Source organism: Trifolium pratense, linkage group LG7 (assembly GCF_020283565.1).
Source record: "Trifolium pratense cultivar HEN17-A07 linkage group LG7, ARS_RC_1.1, whole genome shotgun sequence".
Classification (NCBI taxonomy): domain Eukaryota; kingdom Viridiplantae; phylum Streptophyta; class Magnoliopsida; order Fabales; family Fabaceae; genus Trifolium; species Trifolium pratense.
In genome coordinates this window covers 32504275-32526085 of record NC_060065.1, presented here as the reverse complement: position 1 = coordinate 32526085, position 21811 = coordinate 32504275, and the positions used below count along the sequence as shown (strand labels likewise).

Below are 21811 nucleotides of genomic sequence, written 5' to 3'. Positions count from 1 at the left end.
ATTCTTAATAAATATGTCTTTTCTTTTATGTTGTATAGTTTATGAAATTTCATGCATTAATTTTATATCTTTTTTCAAAGCATTTCTTTATTTCGGATGTTTGTATATTTTTTTTATTGTAGATAGACGAAATGGTAAAGTCATTATAAACTCACATACATAAGTCAGTCAGCTTAACAATTTTGATATTTTTATCAATTGAGCTATAACTTATGGACTAATTAATTTGTATTTTAACATACACAAAAAAAAAAAAGAAAAAACGTGAGTTAGGGTCAATTTGTTACGGATTAATTAGGAACAATTTTTCGAGTCTCGTAGCCAAGAAAAATTATAATAAGAATTTGTCAGGTCAAACATCACCATAAATTTATAATTTTTTTTTATTTTTTGTTTGTTATAATTTTGGTGCCTTACTGCGACATTATTTGTTTTGATTTTTCATTTGTTACTGTTTTTATTTCCATTCCTAGTCTAGTGTTCATGTAATTCCGATTGACATATTAATTTCAATACAGTGAAAATCCAATCAATGACTTTGATGTTGTCATGGTTATAGATAGGAGACATGAAGAGTATTCTTGGAAATTGAATATAATATTTGAAGTCCACAAGTCTCAACTCAACTGACAAAAATGTTAAAATTGTTTTGTGTGTTTATAATTGTTTTATCATTGGATGTTGTAAATTTGTTCGCAGATTCATCCATTTTATTTTTAACAACTTTAAATTTATATTGTATTGATTTATTGTAACAATTTAGTTGAATGCATATAATCTATTTTTAGTCAAATTTGTTTTTAATTTGTACTACTGTAAAGGCCACTCTTGAATGATATAACTATTTATTCCATATATATTATTGGAAATTAAGAAATCTCACATAAGTTGAATCAGAAAAACTAAAATGTTTATGGTGAAGAGTTTGCGTTCATTGGTTCAAACTAAGATGTTTATGGTGAAGAGTGCATTCATTGGTTCAAATTCTTAGAGCATCGCCACACTATATAAAACAGTTCACATTCTAATTGAGCATGTGCAATATAACCCAACACATTAATTGTTCTATTTTTTTAAGATGATTGTAGAGTCCCAATGCAAAATTAATATATTATAAGGTCATTTTAGTAATTGTAATAGAACTTTTATATAAAATCAACACAAAAAAACAACTTCTTAATACGTGTGCAAATTGAAATATTTATTTATAAAAGATGCCGGAGAAAGTATATACTCCATCCGTCGCAATGCACAAACAACCTTTAGTCCTTTACTAGCTAGTTCTAAGTTAAAAAAATAAAAATCAGTAATTCATTCATAGGCGGTGCATGAAATTCAAAGTACAAAATTCAAAACTTAATTATTTATCAAAAAAATAATCAACTTTTTTTTTCTTTTTTGGTTATCATGATATTGGTACGAAGTTTCCACTATCATTAGCGATGACAAATCTCCATTGGTGAACCTGTGTGTGGAGCAAATAATTTGAGTTCTCCGCCCTCCCAACCAAATTTTCTTCATACGTAGAGTTAGGAATCGAACCTCTGACTACATGCTTAAGGGGACCAAAAGCTAGCCTTACCACTTGGATAAATTTAGGGTCTTGCTAACAAGTGCCCCCGGGGCACTTTTTAAGCATTCTATTTAAAGAAACTTTTTATTCAAAAAGTTAAACACTACAATTTCCAATGCGTTGACTTTACGCATTCCGATAAAAATTCTATAAAAAAATTACTATTTAAGGGCTTAAAGAGTGCCCGGGGATACTATTTAGCATTTGCCAAATATATATTGAGGTTGGTGTTCCACAATCCAAGCATTGTTGTTCCATCGTCAGTGATCTTGTAGATGATGATGCTCTTGTTGTGTGTTTGTGCAGTAGTTAAGGCTAATGTTTCTTCCAATGCCGTTAACTTAATACTCTATCCGGTCCTATTTATAAGAAATTTTGACCAATTTTCAAATGTTTAAATGTTTAATTTCACTTATACTCTTATTTATTATGAGAAGAAATTTTAAAAATAAGTAAGTTAGTTGAAATAAGGGTAATTAAATAAGGGTATACATGAAATAAATTTAAATTTATATGAGTATTAAATAAAAATAACTATTTACAATGTGTTTCATTGGTATGTGTAATTTTTTCAATGTGTTCCTTATAAAAAGGACCGGGGGAGTATGTATATTTCAAGGTTGTCAGAACCGGACCGATCATCGAACCGGTGAGCTTACCGGTTCAATTGGTCGGACCGGGATTCAACCGGGTCGGACTGTTTTTAATTAAATATATATTTTAATTAATATATAAATAATTCTGTCAAAAAAATATTAATATAGTGTAAAAAAAAACATGTTGAAAATTTATTTTTTTAAGAGCTTTGGGCTTCTCTTATAAGATATAACTAGCAGCCTTACTAAAAAAGCCCAATCCATAATAAACCCTAATTATTATAGTATTTATAACTCTCAAATCTTGATGAGGCATAACCAGCAGCCTCCACAAAATTCTTCTTGTCTCATTGTCTGATTCCACTCTTCTTCTTTCCCACCTTTTTATCTCTTTTTTTTTTTACAAATCTCTATTGTTAAAGGAACATTATATCTTTGTTATTTTATCAATCTCCTCTTAGCACTCATATTCCACTCTCACAACATTATTACAACTTGTTTTTAATTTCAACAAAGTTGGAATTTTTAATCTATATATGTTGTTGTTGGCTTCCTGCGTTGGTATTGAAAATAAATGAAGAGCCTAAAACTTTAAGTATTTATTAAATAAGTTGAAAAAGAAAAAATCATGAAAAGAGTTTTGAAGTGATTAACTGACTTTAAAAATTGGCCACTAGAGGAGGAAGAGGAAGGGGGTCAGTTTTTGTTTCTTTTCCTTGAAATAGAGTTAGCGTGTTTGTTCCTTTTCCTTAATCTTTTTCATTAAATTTTTAAAAAAAAAATACTGAAACGTTATAAAAAAAAACTAAAATGAAAAAAAAAAAAAAAAGACCGCCGTATCGTCCAGACCTGCCGGGCCGGTTCACCGGTTTTTTCCAGTTCGACACCGGTTCATACGTTTTTTCCGGTTTGTTTGCTCAGCGGTTTTAAGTGTTAACCGGACTGGATTTAGGTCCGGTTCCCGGTTCGACCGGCCGGTCCGGTCCGATTTTGACAACCTTGATATATATCATGGATTTATGGACGATTCCTTTTATATAAAAATAATTACCAATATAGTATGTCCATCAATGAAGCACAGATACAACTACAAGTATGAGATATAATATTTATCCGATACCTTAAGGTGATATGTCAATTATTGAAAATATAGAATAAGATACATTTAACATGCATATATTAAAATTAAAATTTTTTTTTTTTTAAATAGAGTAAAAGGCTAGTGAATAACACAAATAACAAACTATTAAATCTAAAATAGTATACAGTGTGACTTATTGATTATGCCTCTTGATGATTAGTTTAGATCAAAGAGGAATATTTGTCTGACTTACTTAGCTTCTCGTGAATTAGAATATCATTCTTTATGAATTTATTTGTATAAGAATGTTGAAAATTGATAATATCTATTAATAAGTATCGATCGAATGTGAATAAATGAGTAAACGGAAAGGTCGGTCAGAAACTTATTGATTCAATTATGAAGACACTTATATATGGTGGAAGATTTATCTCACTCGTGCACCGTAAATTTGACATGCTTCTTATGCCATTCACGCAATCTTTTCTTTATTATTTTAAAAAAATGGATAAAAAGAGGGCCAAAACCCAAGGGAGGAATTAAACTACAATAAGTCTAGGGGTCGCTATCTCTCATAACATTAGCTAATAACAAAGACCTCAGTTGAGATGGACAATGCTCATAGATCATCAAAGTACCTTCTTGCTGACAACCAATATTAACGAGTGCATCCGCACACTTGTTTGCTTCACGATAGGAATGACAAATCTTGATCTACCAATCTAACTCAAGCAACCGACAAATTTGTTGAACTAATCTTCAACCCACTACACTTCCTTTGCTTCCATTTTTTAAAGTATAAACAAACCATAGAATCGACTCTCAATTCGACTTTCTTGAATCTAGCTCCCAAGCTAGCCTCAACTCTTCGTATACCCGCCATAGTTCTACTTCATACGCGCTACAACTCCCTAATTTTTTCGAAAAACCTCCACACCAATTACCTTGGTATTCGACGGATGGGACCACCACAGCCTCCTACTTGATTATCCTTGCTTGCTCCATATGCATGATCTAGATTTCTTTCTGATCATTTGATAACTAGGTTCGTCTTGATTATTTAAAAAAAATTCTTCAACACAAATTCACTTCACCCATTCACCCGTATTTCTTTCCGGTTCTCTTTCACATAATCATGATAACTCTCAAATTTTCTCCCACAACTTCAACATTCAAAATGATCGATGGAGGCCTAAATTTAGCTGCTCATGCATGTCACACATTGCACCAACTTTGCGATAACAAATATCAAATCTACTCATCACATATCCATCTAATCTCGACCAAGTGAATCTTCCAATCAATGATAAATCGATAAGCTCAAAATTTTCAATAAAATCATTAAAAATCAACATATCTTTTTATCTTTATTACTACACTTCCTTTTTCACTTCAACTCAATTTTAATAGCATTGAAAACGTCACACACACCATACAACAACACTATTAATATTAGGGATTAACTACATTATTATAAAAATTTGATAGGTTAAATATATTTTTAATCCCTATATTTTGGCAAACCTCTAAAAATAGTCCTTATATTTTATTTATTATATTTATAGTCCCTTGTATTTTTGTCATTTCCAACATTAGTATTTGCCGTGAAATTTTGGTTGACAGAACAGACAGACAATATCACATAGATGCCACGCAGATTCATTTAATAACATGGACAGAAGAAATTAAATTAATAATTTAAACAAAATGGTAGGTTTTTGCAAAATTAGGTAAAAATAATTAATCTATATGAAAATATTATTTATATGAGAAAAACGAATATGTCTAACAGTGTAAAATAATTTGACACTGTCAACCAATATCAATCATGTTTTCCGCCACACACCTCACTAAACCCCACATTCTTATTGGTTGTAAGTGTAAAATCAATTTACACTGACGGTGGATAGTCTTTAAACTCTATTTATATACAATATTTTATATATATATATATATATATATATATATATATATATATATATATATATATATATATATATATATATATATATATATATATATATATTTCAAATGTAGCATTTATTATGGTTGAAAGATTATTTTACAATGTTTTTATTTTTCTTTAAAAGGTTTATTTAGCGGCGAAAACTCATAACACTACTCTCTCCGTACCACAACATATGTCGCTTTGACACTTTTACACATATTAAAAAAAGTAATTAATGTTGTATGGAAAAGAGAGATTATGCGTTGATTTACAAAATTGTCCTTCATTTATGGTATGGAAAAAATAAATTGAAGAATTGAAAGAAGAGAGAGTAATAAATAGTTAAGAGTATAAGACCATCTCCAATGGTGTAGTACCTATTAGGTACTCGTGGTACTTATTAGGTACTATCATTGGAGCACAAAACATTTTAGTACCTAATAGGTACCACTTCTAATATAAGAACTCTCTCTCTCTTCTTTTTATGGGACCCACTTTATTTAATATATTCAAAAAAATTTAATTTGACAATATTATTTTAAATTAAATTTCAAATTTTAATGATGTGGAGTTATTGATGGGACCAATTTTAGAACTTTTTAAGAAATGCTCCATTGGAGGGGTTGAGTACCTATTAGGTACTATTATTAAAAAAATAATAAATTGATGATGTGTCTATGTGAGACCATTTAAGTACTCAAAAATGGAGTGCTCCATTGTGGATGCTCTAATAGAAAAAAATAGCATTAAATGATTCATTGGTAATATAAAGCGACATATATTGTAGTACAAATATTTTTTCAAAGTGACATATATTGTGGTACGGAGGGTGTAATATGCTAAAAAGTGAAGAACATTTTTTTTTTATAAATTATGGGTTTGAAATTAAAATTTTCAAAGTGTATATTGTGGTACGAAGTTGTGTTTACAAGAAGATAAATTTTCAAAATTAAAATTTCTTAAACATTTACTCCCTCAGTCTCAAATTATAAGGAAAAAAATCTCATTTTTTTCCCAAATTATAAGGGAAAAAACCATTTTCAAGAATGTTTTTTTCCTTATTCTTATTAAATTAAACGCAAATTGCATTTAATTTTCTCTCCACTTTTCTCAATAAACAATACTAACCTATAAATGTTATTTTTACACCTCCCTATGCAACTTATTCCAAGAAAAACCCACAAAACATATTTCAAATTATCATGTTTTATTTTTTCTCAATAAGTGTAATTTTTTTTTTTTGCTTATAATTTGGGAAGGAGGAAGTACCTAGTAGTATAAATAATGGGTCAAAAAGTCTCATAAATAATATTTAATGAATAGATTCAATTTTCTTATAGATAGTGAAATATTAAAATTGCTTAATTATTATATTTGACTAAAGGATTTTATATATTAAAAAAATAAGGTCAAAATGAGAATTCATAAATTACTAAAGCATTTTAATTTGTTTGTCTTAAACCCTAAAATTTCTCTATGCGGCCATGTCTTCCTTTCCATCCCCCCAATGCAAACTTACAAAACCTAAACCAGCATATACGGTCCAAATGAAAGAGATCAAGTGTATTATTATGCCTAAATTAATTTGTATAAAAGGTTTCTTTTATCCAATCCAATTGATGATTTTTTATTCACGAGATAATGGTGAAAATATTTTCAAACAAATGAATAATAGATTTCAATAAATTAAACTTCAATCATGGATCCGGAGAAAGCATTATAAACGCATTCAATTGATAATTTAGAGAAACAAATGAATAAATCAACATAAGAAAAAAAAAATTATTATACTAAAAGCACTTTAACAAGGGCATTACATAGTGTGCTTCATGAAGAATAATCTTAATACAACAACATATTAAAAAAAAAATATTATTACATCAAAGGCATATATTATTCAATAAAAAACGAAAAAGTACAAATAACATTACATCATAATATCATATACCATAGTATTATTATTTGTGGCCAATGACGTTGAAGTAGAAGCATCCATGCATGCATGAATATAATCATCATTTAGAGATTATAATGAGAAAAATGATGAGGGCTACAATAACAACGGGAAACACCAATAGCAACGGAATTCCAGGGGGTGAAATTGGACCCATTAAAAATGGACCAAAAACAAGTATTGCTACAACAATTAAAAATGCCACAATAGATCCATGGCCACATACTTCAGGTTGCTTCATTTTTTTTTCCCACTAAAAAAATGAAGATTACTCGAAGATATTATATATATGTATATTTGTATATAATAATATGATGAAATGATTGGTGATTTAGGTTATAGTGGCATGCCCTATATATAATGTTTGAAAGGGTAAAAATGGTATTGGTTGGAAATGACACAACGTTTGGAATCAAGCGGTATTTTAAAAATAAATAACTGTACAGGGATTTATTAATTTTACAGTGTCAGAATCAAATGACACCAACTAGTTTGACACCAATGTTAAACTATTCTCAGTGGTTAAATCCACAAAAAAAAGTTCTCAAGAATTCCTGTGAATTTTTTTTCGTAGCAAAGTCTGCAAGAAAATGGCAAATTTCTAGTATTGTCTAATTTATCATCTTAAAAAAATGCTAGTACGGTTCGAATTCAGAATTTTCAAATTTAAGACATATTTTTTTACTACTAGACAAAACTCTTGAAATTAATTGGATTTCAATATTAAGTACAGGATTAATTAATATTTTTATTTATTAACTAAAGAAAAATGGAAGAAAATAGGGTTTGGAAAAGAATTAATGTCAATATGACTAAAATTAATTTAAATGGTATCTTTTTGTAATGTATTTGACTGACAACTTGAAAAAGAAAATTGTTTCATTTTAATAATTTACTAATAAAAATGTTAAAAGTTATCAATATATGAAATTGAATTTGGTACAAAAGAGAAAAATAAATATATTAATGTGCAGAAATGTTATTCAGACTACTTCCTAGACAATGTGACAAGTAGTATGTCACATCATCAAAATGTCATATGCTAACATATGTGTTCAGAGGTTAAAAATAGAGAATTTTTAAATTATATGGTAAAACAAAAAAAAAATATACATGAGTTTTCTTTTTGACAAAATTTGCCCAAATAACAAAGGGAAACAATATACACGAGTTAACATCAAAATTTTCGCAAATAACAGAGGGCAAATATATTAACCCTTTTAGATTTTTTTCTAGATTATTCTCGAAGAAGTGAGAGTGTCTAACAATCTCTGAAAATTAGACACAAATGAATTTATATGGACCACCTATAAATTACTTCATATATGTGATTAATTTGTGCTGACTGTTGAGTACATTTCACAATTCTTCGAGGAAGACGATGATTACTTATGTCTCGCCTTATTTTTTTTATATATAAGTAATTATAAGGAGTATAAGAGATACTCAATCCTTACAATTCAAAGACAATAGTCTTAAATGCATTGGGAAGCAAACTGAAGGGTTATGACACCATTCCGAATAAGTTACACTAACATTACTCCCTACACGGTCTATGAACCAAAACCACGATATAGAAATAATTTGATCCACTAAAAGAGAAACACTAAAATAAGCTCCTCTAATAATGTTATTTCGCATACTCCAAATACTTCACGTCAGCGCCAACCATATAATATGACGATAACTCTTGTCATTTGTACCTTTGCCAATTCCTCTCAACAAGCTAAAATGTTGTGCCTACATCACCTGCAGAGAAGAAAAAGGTTGTTCCCATCCACCTAAATATATCTTGCCATACTCTTACAATGACACAACAATTAAAAACAGCATGTTAGACAGTCTCTTCCTCCCTGAAGCAGACTGAAGGGTTGTGACACCATTCTAAATAAGGCTTTGGTAATGATACATTTGCGATACAAAGCCTTCTTAGTTGGTAGTTTATCGAGCAACAGCCCTCCAACTAAAAATGCTTACTTTCGACGGGACATTGTTCCGCCAGAGGGTCTTCAAGGCTGTCACCGTAGCAGTTTCTAAATCCTCCATTTCGATGTTGTTCTGCAGATACGTATATGTGGATTTGACGGAAAAAACACCAGCAGTATTTGGAATCCATTTGTGTCTGTCACTTCTGTCCATGCTTGGCCTAGACTGTTCAAAAAGTTGCTGAAGTTCGTCTGTAGTCTCTGTTTCAGTTAGCGCTTCTGTCCAATTCAAGCTTCCATGTCCAGTTAAAGCAATCTCAATTGCCCATTGTCGAAATAAAACCATCTTGTTGTGTTGATTTATTAAACGGAGATGGAAATAAAATAGCGTGTAATGGTGTCATTTCTATCCATTTTTCTTTAATTCCAAAATTCTATAAGTTTTCCATCATCGATAACGTTACTAATATTAGTTCCAAACCATCCGCTTTCCTCCCACCACCCATTCTCCAAATATCTCGCCACCATATAGAAGCAAAATTGAGACCCTCCCCTTCCCCATACAAAACTTTAGCGGCGAACGAACCATATATCTAAGTTTCAATCAAATATATACCAAGGAGCTACGGGAACATTCAAACACCTCCATTTCCAATATCCTTTTGGTGATAATACGGTTCTAGCTAACCCAACACAACTTTTTGCAATCCATATCAAGGTTGTCATAATTGAGTTTTTACATCAACTCATTTAGTTTAGGTGGAATCGAAATGTAAACTCCTTCATATTAAAATTATATATATATATATATATATATATATATAACTTATTTAATTTTAACTTAATCCGAAATTAATAATGTTATTTTTAATGTTTAACTATACATTTGGTCTCTTACGTTTATTGTAAGTTTCAATTTGATCTCTTACGTTTAAAAAGTATCAAATTGGTCCCTTACGTTTCCACTGTTTACATTAGTTAGTCTTTTTATGTCATTTTGACTTTATATCAAAGTTTTTATGCTATCTTTCAGACTTATCAAGATGACTTTATATCACAATTTAGTTATATATGTTTTGCCTAAATGGTGTAGGTGCTATGAGTTGGAAAAGTTCAAAACATGATCCTATCACTAATTTTACTATAGAGATTGAGCCTATTGGAAAGGAGGTTGATGGTAAAGTTACTAACATTGTGGATCTTATTGATCTCTAATACGATAACAATGGTGTCATTGCACAAGTTAAGAAACCTAGATCTCACCAATGATTCAAACACATACTTAGGCACGATCATCTCATTCGAGAGATAATTGATAGATATAATATGTGAAGATATATGCAAAGTACCAACACTTGACAATGTTCTTTATATCCATCATAAAACCTTAGATCATACTATTTATGGGTATTAGATATACGTCTGATTTTGATCTAGTGGTATATAAGATTCTTTGAGATTAGTCATTGTTAATGGTGGTGAAAATTTCGTACAAATATCATGGTAATAAAAAAAATCAGTAGAGATAAGGTTAGAGGAGTATTTTTTAGAACTTGTCATGTGATTCTTCCCATGGTATTAGAGAGTTGTGCATAAGTATCGACAAAATAAAATAAAAAAGTGTTTTTTTTAATATAAATATAAAAGAGTTTTTTTTATGCAAAATATAAGAGTTTTTTTTTTTGACACAATAAAAGAGTTTTTCTTGTTAAATAGTATTGATGTTTAATTTTATTGCCATAGCTACGTACATGTAAGATCCTATCTATTTTAGATTTTAGATTTTAAAACTTTAATTTATACTTGGTATTAAAGAGTTACTACCATGTTAAATATCAATGTTTACTTTTTATGGAGAATGTTAACTTGTGCCCTTAAGGGCACATGTTAAGGAGATAAATGTGGAAAAAATTTATTGAATTTGTGGTGTATTCAATTATCTAAACATTAAATTTTTTATATCATTAAATGCTATATTTCTATTTTTAGGTAGCTTAACATGTGCCCTTAAGGCACAAGTTAACATAACCCTACTTTTATTACTACTGTTGGACTCATGGCCGGCTCAATACAATCTTATATATTGGGAAAGGTCATTTTTGTATCTAGTGAGAAAGGTAACTTTTATGTGAGAGCGAACGACTCATTATTAATTAATTAAATATTAAAATAAACGGTTCAGATATAATATCGACTAATGAAGTCACATATGATCTACTCTTTCCACATTTGCCCCTTATGTAGTGCCCTAGCAAAAGAAACTATTCAGGAACATACATAACTCTTTTTACTTCAGAAACAAGTAGAAAAAAAATTTGTACGCCAACCAATTAAGAAGTTATTACATTTACACATTTTCTCAAATCTTAGTTTTTTGCATGTGGATATCTTTTCTTCTAAAATGTTGGTGCGGCACAAATTTTAGAGTTAAAAATTTGTTCTTCATGATTTAGTATTACTAATATAGAACTCAAATGGGGATATTTATGCTTCAAATTAAAATGATGAACATGCATTGGGTTGCATTAGGCGGAGGGATGGAATCAACCATTACTTCTCTTATGTTGATTATATATTGTTTATGAACTCCGTCAAAAATTTGTGCAAAAAATTGAGACAAATTTTGGACGGAATACATAGTTTTATACATCGCTTATATTAATGTGATATTTTCCTCGATTATGGGTGAAATGATGAGATGAATTTGGGATGGAAGCTAAGTCATATTTTTGTTTATTATTTATTTAGTTAATTTCATAGAAAACCTAAAGGGCCTATATATATAGGAAACCCTAATGTTACGAGAGATCATCACATTTATTACATATTCATTTATTCTAAGACATAGTCTCAGAGCATGTCTAATTAAGTATCAATATCAATATTAGATGGTGTGTTGGTTGTGAATGAATTGATAGATTTGGCAAAAAGAAAGAAAGATAAATGCTCGGTGTTTAAAGTAGACTTTGAAAGAGCCTATGATACGGTGAACTGGCATTTTTTGGAGTATATGATGGTCAGAATGGGTTTTGCAGAAGGTTGGAGGCGATGGATACGTGCTTGTGTTTGTCAGAGTTCTATGTCTGTATTGGTCAATGGCAGTCCTACGGAGGAGTTCAGTCTTGGTAAAGGATTGAGGCAGGGTGACCCAATGTCACCGTTCCTCTTCTTGATTGTTGCTGAAGGTCTATCGAGACTTATGAATAAAGTGGTTGAAAGCGGCTCTTTTCATGGTTACAAGGTTAACAATAATTTAATGTTTCATACTCTGTAATTCGCGAATGATACCATTATAGTAGGCGAATGCAATTGGAACAACCTTTGGACTATTAAAACGGTGTTGAGAAGCTTCGAATTAGTGTCTGGTTTAAAGGTAATTTTTTTCAAAAGTAAGCTTATGGTATTAATTTGGATGATAGATTTTTGCGCGCATCTTCGTCTTTTTTGCATTGTGGTGTGGATTCTATCCCTTTTCGCTTTCTTGGCATACCGGTAGGTGCTAATCCGAGAAGAAATGCTATTTGGCTACCTATTATTGATTCCATGAAAAAGAGACTGGGTGTTTGGAATAGTCTTCTTTTATCTATTGGAGGGAGAGTCGCTCTAATAAATTCAGTTCTTTCTAGTTTACCTCTCTATTTCTTTTCTTTTCTTAAAGCGTCAGTTTGTGTGTTGAAGGAAATGGTGAGCATTCAAAGGAATATTTCATGGGGTGGAGGAATGGATAGATCGAAAATATGTTGGGTTAGTTGGGATAGTATTTGCCAACCAAAGGATAAAGGAGGGTTAGACATAAAAAACTTGGAGTCATTTAATGATTCGCTCTTATGTAAATGGAAGTGGCGGTGTCTGAATGATTTGTCTGCTTCTTGGTTCAATCTTTTGCATTTTCGTTATGGATCTTTTGCAGCTAATTTCTTATATGGGGAAGGGAGGGAGGGTCTCAAACATGCTTCAATTTGGTGGCGGGATATGTGGAAAACAGGAGGCGCGGAGGAAGAGGGTTGGTTTGTTAATAATATTAGTAGCATTCTCGGCGACGATAACAATATAGCTTTTTGAAAGGAAAAATGGTTAGGAATAGTACCGTTAAGCGAATTGTATCCATCTTTGTTTCAAAATTCAACTCATAAAGATGCTTGCATTTCAAATATGGGGATATGGAATAACAACATGTGGTCTTGGAAACTCAATTGGATGGAAGCACTTGATGATGCAGATATTGAATCTCTCAATGAATTGCATCAATTGCTTGAACAAGTTCGGCCTAACAGAGCTTCTAGCGACAGGCGAAGATGGTCATCAAATTCTGATGGTTCTTTTTCGGTTCGATCAACGTACATGGTTTTGCAGGACAAACGTGTAGGTACTACTCTGGATACAAATACAGTGGCAGCATTGAAAAGATTATGAAAGAACAATGTTCCATCAAAAGTTAGCGTTTTCGGTTGGCGGTTGTTACTTGAAAAATTACCAACCCGGTGGGAGGCTTTATTTTGCAAAGGTATTATCACGAATAATCATGAGAGAAGTTGCATATTTTGCATCAAAGAGGTAGAGGACATACAACACATTTTTTTCACTTGCTGCATTACTTCACAAATTTTGCAGAAAATATTTGTTTGGTGGGGCACTAATGTCATCCCTTTTGAGGACGTCACAAGTCATTTCACTTTGTTTGGTGAATTAGCAAAAGGCAATCATAGCAAGCGAATTCGTCATATAATTTGGCTGGCGACGACGTGGAGTATTTGGCGTATGCGTAATAACATTATTTTTAGAAGAGACTGTGTCAACATATCATCTTTAGTGGAGCAAATTGTTTATTTTTCTTGGTTTTGGTTTATAGGCCGAACAGGGAACAATGTTAATTTAGTTTTTTCTGAATGGCGTAATAATCCTTTAGATTGTTTTCAACGCATCTAAAGTGATCTATTTTGAATTGTAAGGGTTGAGTACCCCGTGTACTCCTTATAATTCATATTTTTTGCTTATAAAAAAAAAGTATCCATATAATAATAAGTATATTTGATCAGAAAAACCTAATCAGTAGTTATAAGTATATTTGATCAGAAAATATATATTGATTTATTAAACTTATTTTAAATGCGTAACAATAATCAATAGTATTTTATTTTGTAGAAAGAAATAGTATATTTGATCCGAAAAACCTAATCAGTATCTCTAAATATTTATTAAACTTCTGGTGTATTCAATTCTCTAAACATTAAATTCTTTGTATCATTAAATGTTATATTTCTATTTTTAGGTAGCTTAACATGTGTCCTTAGGGCACAAATTAACATACCCTATAATTGCAAAATATAAATAATTTTATATATAAACTTTAATTCAAGTCAGTGTGGGATTAAGATTTTAATTTTAAGAAAAACTCTCAGCATGTTGGAAAAATATGACATAGAATTATTTCATTAATATAAATTAAAGAAATATTGGTACAAATATATGTGATACATAATAAAATAGAAATATAGAACAAGAAGAACTTATCGATTTGATGACTGAGGCGTGCAATGCACTGGGCTTAAGAGTATTTCGCCACCACGGGTAAGTTACCCGGTGCAGTTGGTCTCATAGCTAATACCCTCCAGGATACAACAGTCACTTCTTACTAGCACTGCACGTGAATTAGCAAGGTCTCATAGAACTACTTTTTGGATGCTTATGGGAACTTAGTATTATATTATATTTTTCTAATACATTTGTTGTCTCCCTTATCCATGCTCTTATGTTCACTCGGCACCTCAATATATAGGCAAAACATTATTACCTAGGATCCCCTCATTTGCACTATATTTATTTTCAAGCAAAGTGTAACTGCCCTCCTTCAAGGTCATTAGATATATCATTAAGGGATGTTAATGATAATAATATATATGTAAATAGGAAAGGCTGGTCAACAATATTAATAATAATAATAATAATAATAATAATAATAATAATAATACTTTAAAATAAATTAATAAAAAATCCAACACAGCAAAATGCAGTTGCCCAAACCATAATTTCTTTCTAGTGCATCTTTTGAATTTGAACAAAACTAGAATTCTTTACCTTTTTTTACAAACGGATTAATTAGCTAGGTACATTGAACAACAAATTAATATAGCATAATTAATTATATAAAAAATTGTTTACTAAATTTATGGTGGCTTCTAACATGAGGGAGCTATCAAATCCCTCGCTGGTGAGGCACTTAAAAAATACCGTTAGATCAAATGAATGGTTAAGATCTTTTTTGTAAAAAAAGGAGAACACCTATAGATATCTACATTCAATTTTACCCTCAATATTATATCTAATTTCGTATAACATGTTTCCTATGAGTTTCTTTTTCATTCATCTGCAGATCCACAACAAAAACAAAAACTTTGGGTTTCTGATGCCAAAATGCAAAACCCTAAAGGTAGTAAGAAATCGATCAAATTTCGTGGTGTTGATCTTGTACCTAGATGCTTTTCTACTGCATCAATTGATTCTGTTACAAACAAACTTAAACGGGGTATGAAGCAACCTCCTATAAGTCAATCGTTTCCAGAGTTTTCAAAATCGGAATCTCCAGAAGAGGTGAAATTTGTGTCCTTAATCTTGCTTTTACTGTATGATTGATAACATGAAAGATTCCTCCAATCTTGTAGACATCCTGAAGTGGTAATCGGAGGGGCTTGTCTGATGGCCTCTTAGGCTCGTTGATTTGGTCAAGGGCCTCAAGAAGGGTTGGACCCTTGTACCAGTCAAGATTGGTAGAGCGCTCAATCATGTTGTCTCCCTCAAAACCAGAGATGGGAACAAATGGAATTTTTTCTGGGTTATAGCCAACCTTCTTCAAATAGGATGAAACTTCCTTCACGATTTCATCATACCTACCCTTAGAGTACTTGGGTGTAGTGGCATCCATCTGTACAAGATGGAACAAAAAATTAGTACTTGCATAAGTTAATTATAAAGTAAAACCAATCAAATTTGCAACTTCAAACTTAAACATACCTTGTTGCAGCAACAGATCATTTGCTTGACACCAAGAAGGCGTATACCATCACTGAAAAATATTCACACAATCCATTATTATAAACTGACAAGGAATTTAAATCATCATATTCATACATGAAGTAAGAAAAATCCAAAATGTAAAAGGCATGACAACAGAAAAATAAATGGGGGAAATGGCTATAAGAAAAGGGAAAATACCTACCTCCTTCAAGCCTTCGACAATGATAACAATCCTTTAATTTTTGGGTTCAATTTGGGATTTAGGGTTTAACAAGTTTTGGGAATTGCCGAATTAGTGGAAGATGAAGAAGAGGGCCAGAGTGTTGAAATTAGGGTTTTGTTAAGGGAGATGGCTATGATTGCAGATGCTTTATGTGATTTGATGAAGACTTGTTTTTGTTGTGATGAAAAAGAAACTTATACGAAACATGTTATACGAAATTATGAATAATATTGAGGGTAAAATTGAATGTAGATATCTATAGGTGTTCTCCTTCTTTTTTTAAAAGATCATAACCATCCATTTGATCTAACGGTATTTTTTAAGTGCCTCACCGGTAAGGGATTTGATAGCTCCCTCGTGTTAGAAGCCACCCTAAATTTATACATGATACATGAATCTAAATAAATCAAGGTCCGGCTTACCAAAAAAAAAAAATCAAGGTCTGGGGTTACGTGTATGACATTTTTTTTGGCATTAAATGATAAATAAACGCTTAAATGCAGTTTTTCCCCATCTCTATTTTGAATAAATTGAAATTTTATCTCCACTATTTTAAAATCCGGAAATTTACCCCCCATTTTATACTTCATTCGGTTCTATATATAAGAAACATTTCACTTTTTAGATTCATTGTAAATTTTATGTATTTAGACTATATTATTGTCTAGATACATCAATTTTACAACGAATCTAAAAGGTCAAATGTTTCTTATATATAGGATTGGAGGGAGTAATTTTTTGGATTGTGTCCCCATATACTCCCTCCGTCCCAAAATATAAGCAAAAATTGGTCAATGAAAGTTGATGTATTTGGTTTAAAATTTAGTCCAGATACATTCACTTTTGTTGACCTCCTTTTACTTATATTTTAGGACGGAGTAGTACATCACAAGAAAATATGGGATTAGCTACGATAGTCTTTGTAGCTAATAGGTAGCTTTTTCTAGTAAAACATAATTGTTCTCCAATACACTACATTTTGACACATCGAAACATCATTGTTGTCCAGAGCAGCAATATACCCTCACTAATGGATAATATTTAATTTTATGCAAAAAAAAAAATCTGATTTCCATACACTTTAATTAATAAATAAATTAAAGATTTTTGTTACTTTAACAAATCAATATATTTCAAAAATTATGTTTTTCCTTTTTTTTTTTCAAGTTGTCTAGTGGCTAGAATTTCACCTTTTAAGATGAATAAGTGGGATATGCTTTTCCTTTTTAAATTATAATAAGTTATAATTAATAAAGTAATATATTAAAAAAAAGGGAGCACCATTTTTATTTTATTCTACTTTAATATTTCATATTGGGTCATTCCACTTATCCACATTAAGGGTGAAATTTTTTAGAAAAAAAAAACACCACTTTTTTACATTGAGTATCCCGCTAAGATATATACAAATTGGCAAAAGAGCGTCATTTATTTACATTGAATTACCTACCATATAAATCACGGAAATGAGATTTGATTAAAATTCTCGATATGGGAAATATTTTAATGTTGAAAAATGGTTCAATGAACCATAAAAAAAGACAATTGCGTGCTAAACCACGTGGCAATATGAGTGAGAATATACACATAAAATTCGGCTATAAAATCCTCACATCACACATAATTCCAATGTACCATTTCTTACTCTAATTAATAAAGTCACAAACGCATCCACTATTTAGTTCTCCATTCTCTTTTTGTGATTCAGCCATGTCAAGCGGAAGAAAAACCCGAGGTCGCCAAAAGATTGAAATTAAAAAGATTAGCGATGAGACTAGCCTGCAAGTAAGTTTCTCGAAGCGTCGTGGCGGGCTCTTCAAGAAAGCCAGTGAGCTTTGCACTTTGTGTGGTGCAGAAGTTGCTCTTGTTATTTTTTCTCCTGGTGGGAAGGTATTTTCCTTTGGTCACCCCAATGTTGATGCGGTCATAGATCGTTATCTCTCGTATGTCCCGCCTCAAAACGATGGTGTCACGCAATTCATTGAAGCTCAACGCAGCGTCAATGTGTGTCAGCTCAATACTCAGCTGACTCATATCAACAATATGCTGGACAACGAGAAGAGGCGTCATGATGAGTTGAATCATATTCGCAAGATGATTGAGGATCATTGTTGGTGGGCTTGTCCCGTTGATGGGATGAATTGGGCTCAACTTGACTTATTCAAAAACGCATTGGAGGACCTTAAGAAACGTATTGCTCAACTTGCTGATAGGCATGTAATTCAGGGTCCTCCTACCCAAACCCTGCCCTTTTTTGTTGAAAATGGTTCATCACCGAGCATGCCTCTCAATCATCAATCAACTCAACATGCTCAAATGTTTCCGGATCAAGTTTTTCATAACCCTATGTTGCAACCCCATTCATTTGGTTTCAACAATATGGGAGGGGGAGCAGGAGGAGGATATGGAACCTCTGGATTCTTTTAATTTGAGGGATTAGATCAACCTAAGATTCCTTGAATAGTTTGTCTAGCTCTATTTGGAATGATTTCAATTACAATAAGCTAAGTTTATCTTTTTAGAGGTTTTGTTGATTTTGTTGTTTATGTTTGAATCGTTGTTTTATCTCTGCACTCTTTTTTCCTTCATCAAAGTTTTATCCCATTGAATTTTCTTTGGTAAGGTTTTTAATGAGGCAGAGAGATTTTTATACCTTGGGTTTTGGTCTAGTCCCCCCAAGGTTCTTTTGTATCTTTTTTATTTTATTTAATATATTTCACCATGGTACTTCTTCAGTGACTTATTTTGGGTGCCAAAATAGTTGAGATGATGAATTAATTGTCATCTTTGTATCATTTTGGCCATTATAAAAAAAATGTTTTTAATTAATTTCAATTAGAGCATAAAGGCTTAGGGTTAAACGGACTTTGTTGTTGTCCTTGTTTTGTATTTGGAATTTTTTTTTTAATAATCAAAATATGAATATCAGTATGTATGGATTTCAAATGCACCATCATGAGCGTGGTGGTGATGGTAGTGGTGGTGGTGGATGGTAGTGGTGGTGATGGAGGGCAAAATCCAAATACAAATATAAAGTCCAAATACACCATCTCTCATTTCTGATCTCTCTCTCATTGTTCTCTGGAGGAGGAGGTGGTGGTGGTGACAGATCTAGTGATGGTGGTGGTTTACAGTGGTGGATAGATCAGAGTGTGGTGGATATAGGGACGGACCTGTGTGAGGCTTGGTGCGGCTATAGCCACACCAGCCCAGCCCAAATATTTTTTAAAATGATAATAATAATTTTATAAATAATTTTAAATTATTCTGTATATATATTTATACAAATATTAATATAAATATTAGTTTAGAGTTTATTATTAATGACTATAAGTCTCTCGATACATATTAGTTTAAATATTAGTGCATATATTAGTTTATAGTATTCAACTCTTTGGTTATATATAGTGTATTATTTTAAATTATATACTTTAATCGTATAAAAATCAACTTTAATGATTGTGGCATATAAATATGAAATGACATAAAATAATAGGATTAATTTTTTCAAGTAAGAAGATATGGATAAAATTGGAATAAATATTAATAAGTTATTAGTTAATTGAATTAGTTTATCAAAATAAACTATAAGCTAGTACGTAGAAGTTTGGGTTCTATATATTTTGGTCCAAGATAGAATCTTGTGATGTATCAAACAATAGTAATATGTATGATTTTACATATAATCAATAAGTTATAGTCTTTTTTTTTTCGAATAGAAACTTTGTAGTTTTCTGGATATAGTTTGTTAGTTTGTTAATTTCTTTTTTTTTAAATAGAAATTTTCTGAATTGTTGGTTTGTTGGTGTTTTTTTTTTTTAGATACACATATTGTATTAATAATAATTTCATATGTTGTTCGTTGTTTAACTGGATTATTAAGATAACGATGATTTTTTTTCAATACTGCCTAAAAAAATTAGTCATATCGATAGTCCATGTCTGGGTCCACCTCTGGGTGGATAGATCTGAGCGTGGTGGTGGTAATGGTGTGTGGTGGTGGTGCAGATTGGAAAAGAAAGAGAAAGAAGATTTAGTTTGTTCTTTGGCAAAAATGCCCCTTTTTTATTAGCAAAATGACAAACATGTCCTTGTGTAAAATATACTCCCTCCGTCCCAAAATATAAGAGAAAATTGGTCAAAGAAAGTTGATGTATTTGGTTAAGAATTTGGACTAAATACATCAACTTTTATTGACCAATTTTCTCTTATATTTTGGGACGGAAGGAGTATATATGTATTCAATGTTGTCTTATAATAACATAACTGTTACGGTGTCAAAAAAAAAAACATAACTGTTAATTGTTTCCCCCTTTTGAGTTTTTCAGCAAACATGAACTCTTTTTCTCTTCTCTCACACATGGAAGCATATTATAATGTCTAATATTGGGAACTTAAATTACAATCTTAAATGACTTATTTATTACTTAAAAAACTTAAAGGATATATATATATATATATATACTAGACCCTTACCCGTGCGATGCACGGGTGTGATGCGATTGTTTTAATTTTACAATTGCATAAAACTGAAACATTAAATATTATCAAAATAATAATAATAAAATAGAGAATCCGAGATTCAAAAGATTTATTTTCCAAGAAGAAGTGATGTGACATTGTAAGTGAGTAGTTAAATGAAAAAATATTATTGGTTTAAGGATTATGGTTTACTTTACCTGAGTAACAGAATAACTATCTAAAATGTATATATACAGGAGTAATAAGATATATCTCCGCACAACATATAAATTTATTTCAAAACACACAAATGATTGGATGAAAAGAGATGTGGCAAAATTTAAGTCACACAATTGGCATATAAATAGTGACAGAATTAGAAAAACTCAAATAAAACAAATAAAATTAAAGGGTACATACCTTTTAAAAATATTCCAAAGGGACATATGTGAAGAGCATCAACCTCACAGTTCAGTTCTTTTGAGTAAGAGATGATGACCCAAAGCCTAAAATAAAAAATTATAAAAATAAGTATATCAATAAAAAAAATGAATAAATAAAAAAGTAAAGGAAAGGAAAGTAAAACAACTATTACATAATTCAATTAAAAATAAAGTATATATTATTTAATTTGTATCATAATAGAATATGAATACACATATACAGTAACACTTAACTAAACATATAAATGGATGTGCAACACAAAAGTTGAATGTATGATCTGCAACAAACAAAAAATGTCAAATTCTCTTAATTTTTTTTGTTATGCAAAAAGTTAATTTTTGCAAAAAAATAAAATAACTACAACAAATCATGGTTTTAGAAAATAACATAAGTATTTATATCGGATGCACAAAAGATGAAGAGGCAAGATAATGGAAAGAGAAATTGCACATATAAGATATGAAAAAATCTATTCTCACGTTTAACCGAAAAAACAAATGGTAATTATCAGGGGATGAAAATATTTGTTTCTAACATTCGTAATGGTTAGTTAGGAAAATATGAATAAGATTCAAATTAAAACAATTGTAACCTA

The 21811-nt window shown here is 30.8% G+C and overlaps 3 protein-coding genes across 3 annotated transcripts; 2 read left to right on the top strand and 1 right to left on the bottom strand.

Moving 5' to 3' along the window:
- The first annotated feature begins 12099 nt into the window (after nt 1-12099).
- Nucleotides 12100-13139, top strand: LOC123896269. Its single transcript, XM_045946680.1, has 2 exons — nt 12100-12347; nt 12497-13139. Exons 1-2 carry the CDS (start codon nt 12100-12102, stop codon nt 13137-13139), a joined length of 891 nt encoding a protein of 296 aa, XP_045802636.1.
- A 2263-nt stretch (nt 13140-15402) lies between these two features.
- On the bottom strand, nt 15403-16648 carry LOC123898661 (elongation factor 1-alpha-like). The gene is made up of 2 exons (XM_045949672.1): nt 16086-16648; nt 15403-15996 (listed from the first exon to the last, which is right to left on the bottom strand). Exons 1-2 carry the CDS (start codon nt 16104-16106, stop codon nt 15616-15618), a joined length of 402 nt encoding a protein of 133 aa, XP_045805628.1. The 5' UTR covers nt 16107-16648; the 3' UTR covers nt 15403-15615.
- A 1373-nt stretch (nt 16649-18021) lies between these two features.
- Nucleotides 18022-18738, top strand: LOC123900062 (agamous-like MADS-box protein AGL62). The gene has a single exon (XM_045951362.1). The coding sequence runs from the start codon at nt 18022-18024 to the stop codon at nt 18736-18738; it is 717 nt and encodes a 238-aa protein (XP_045807318.1).
- Nucleotides 18739-21811: the final 3073 nt, after the last annotated feature.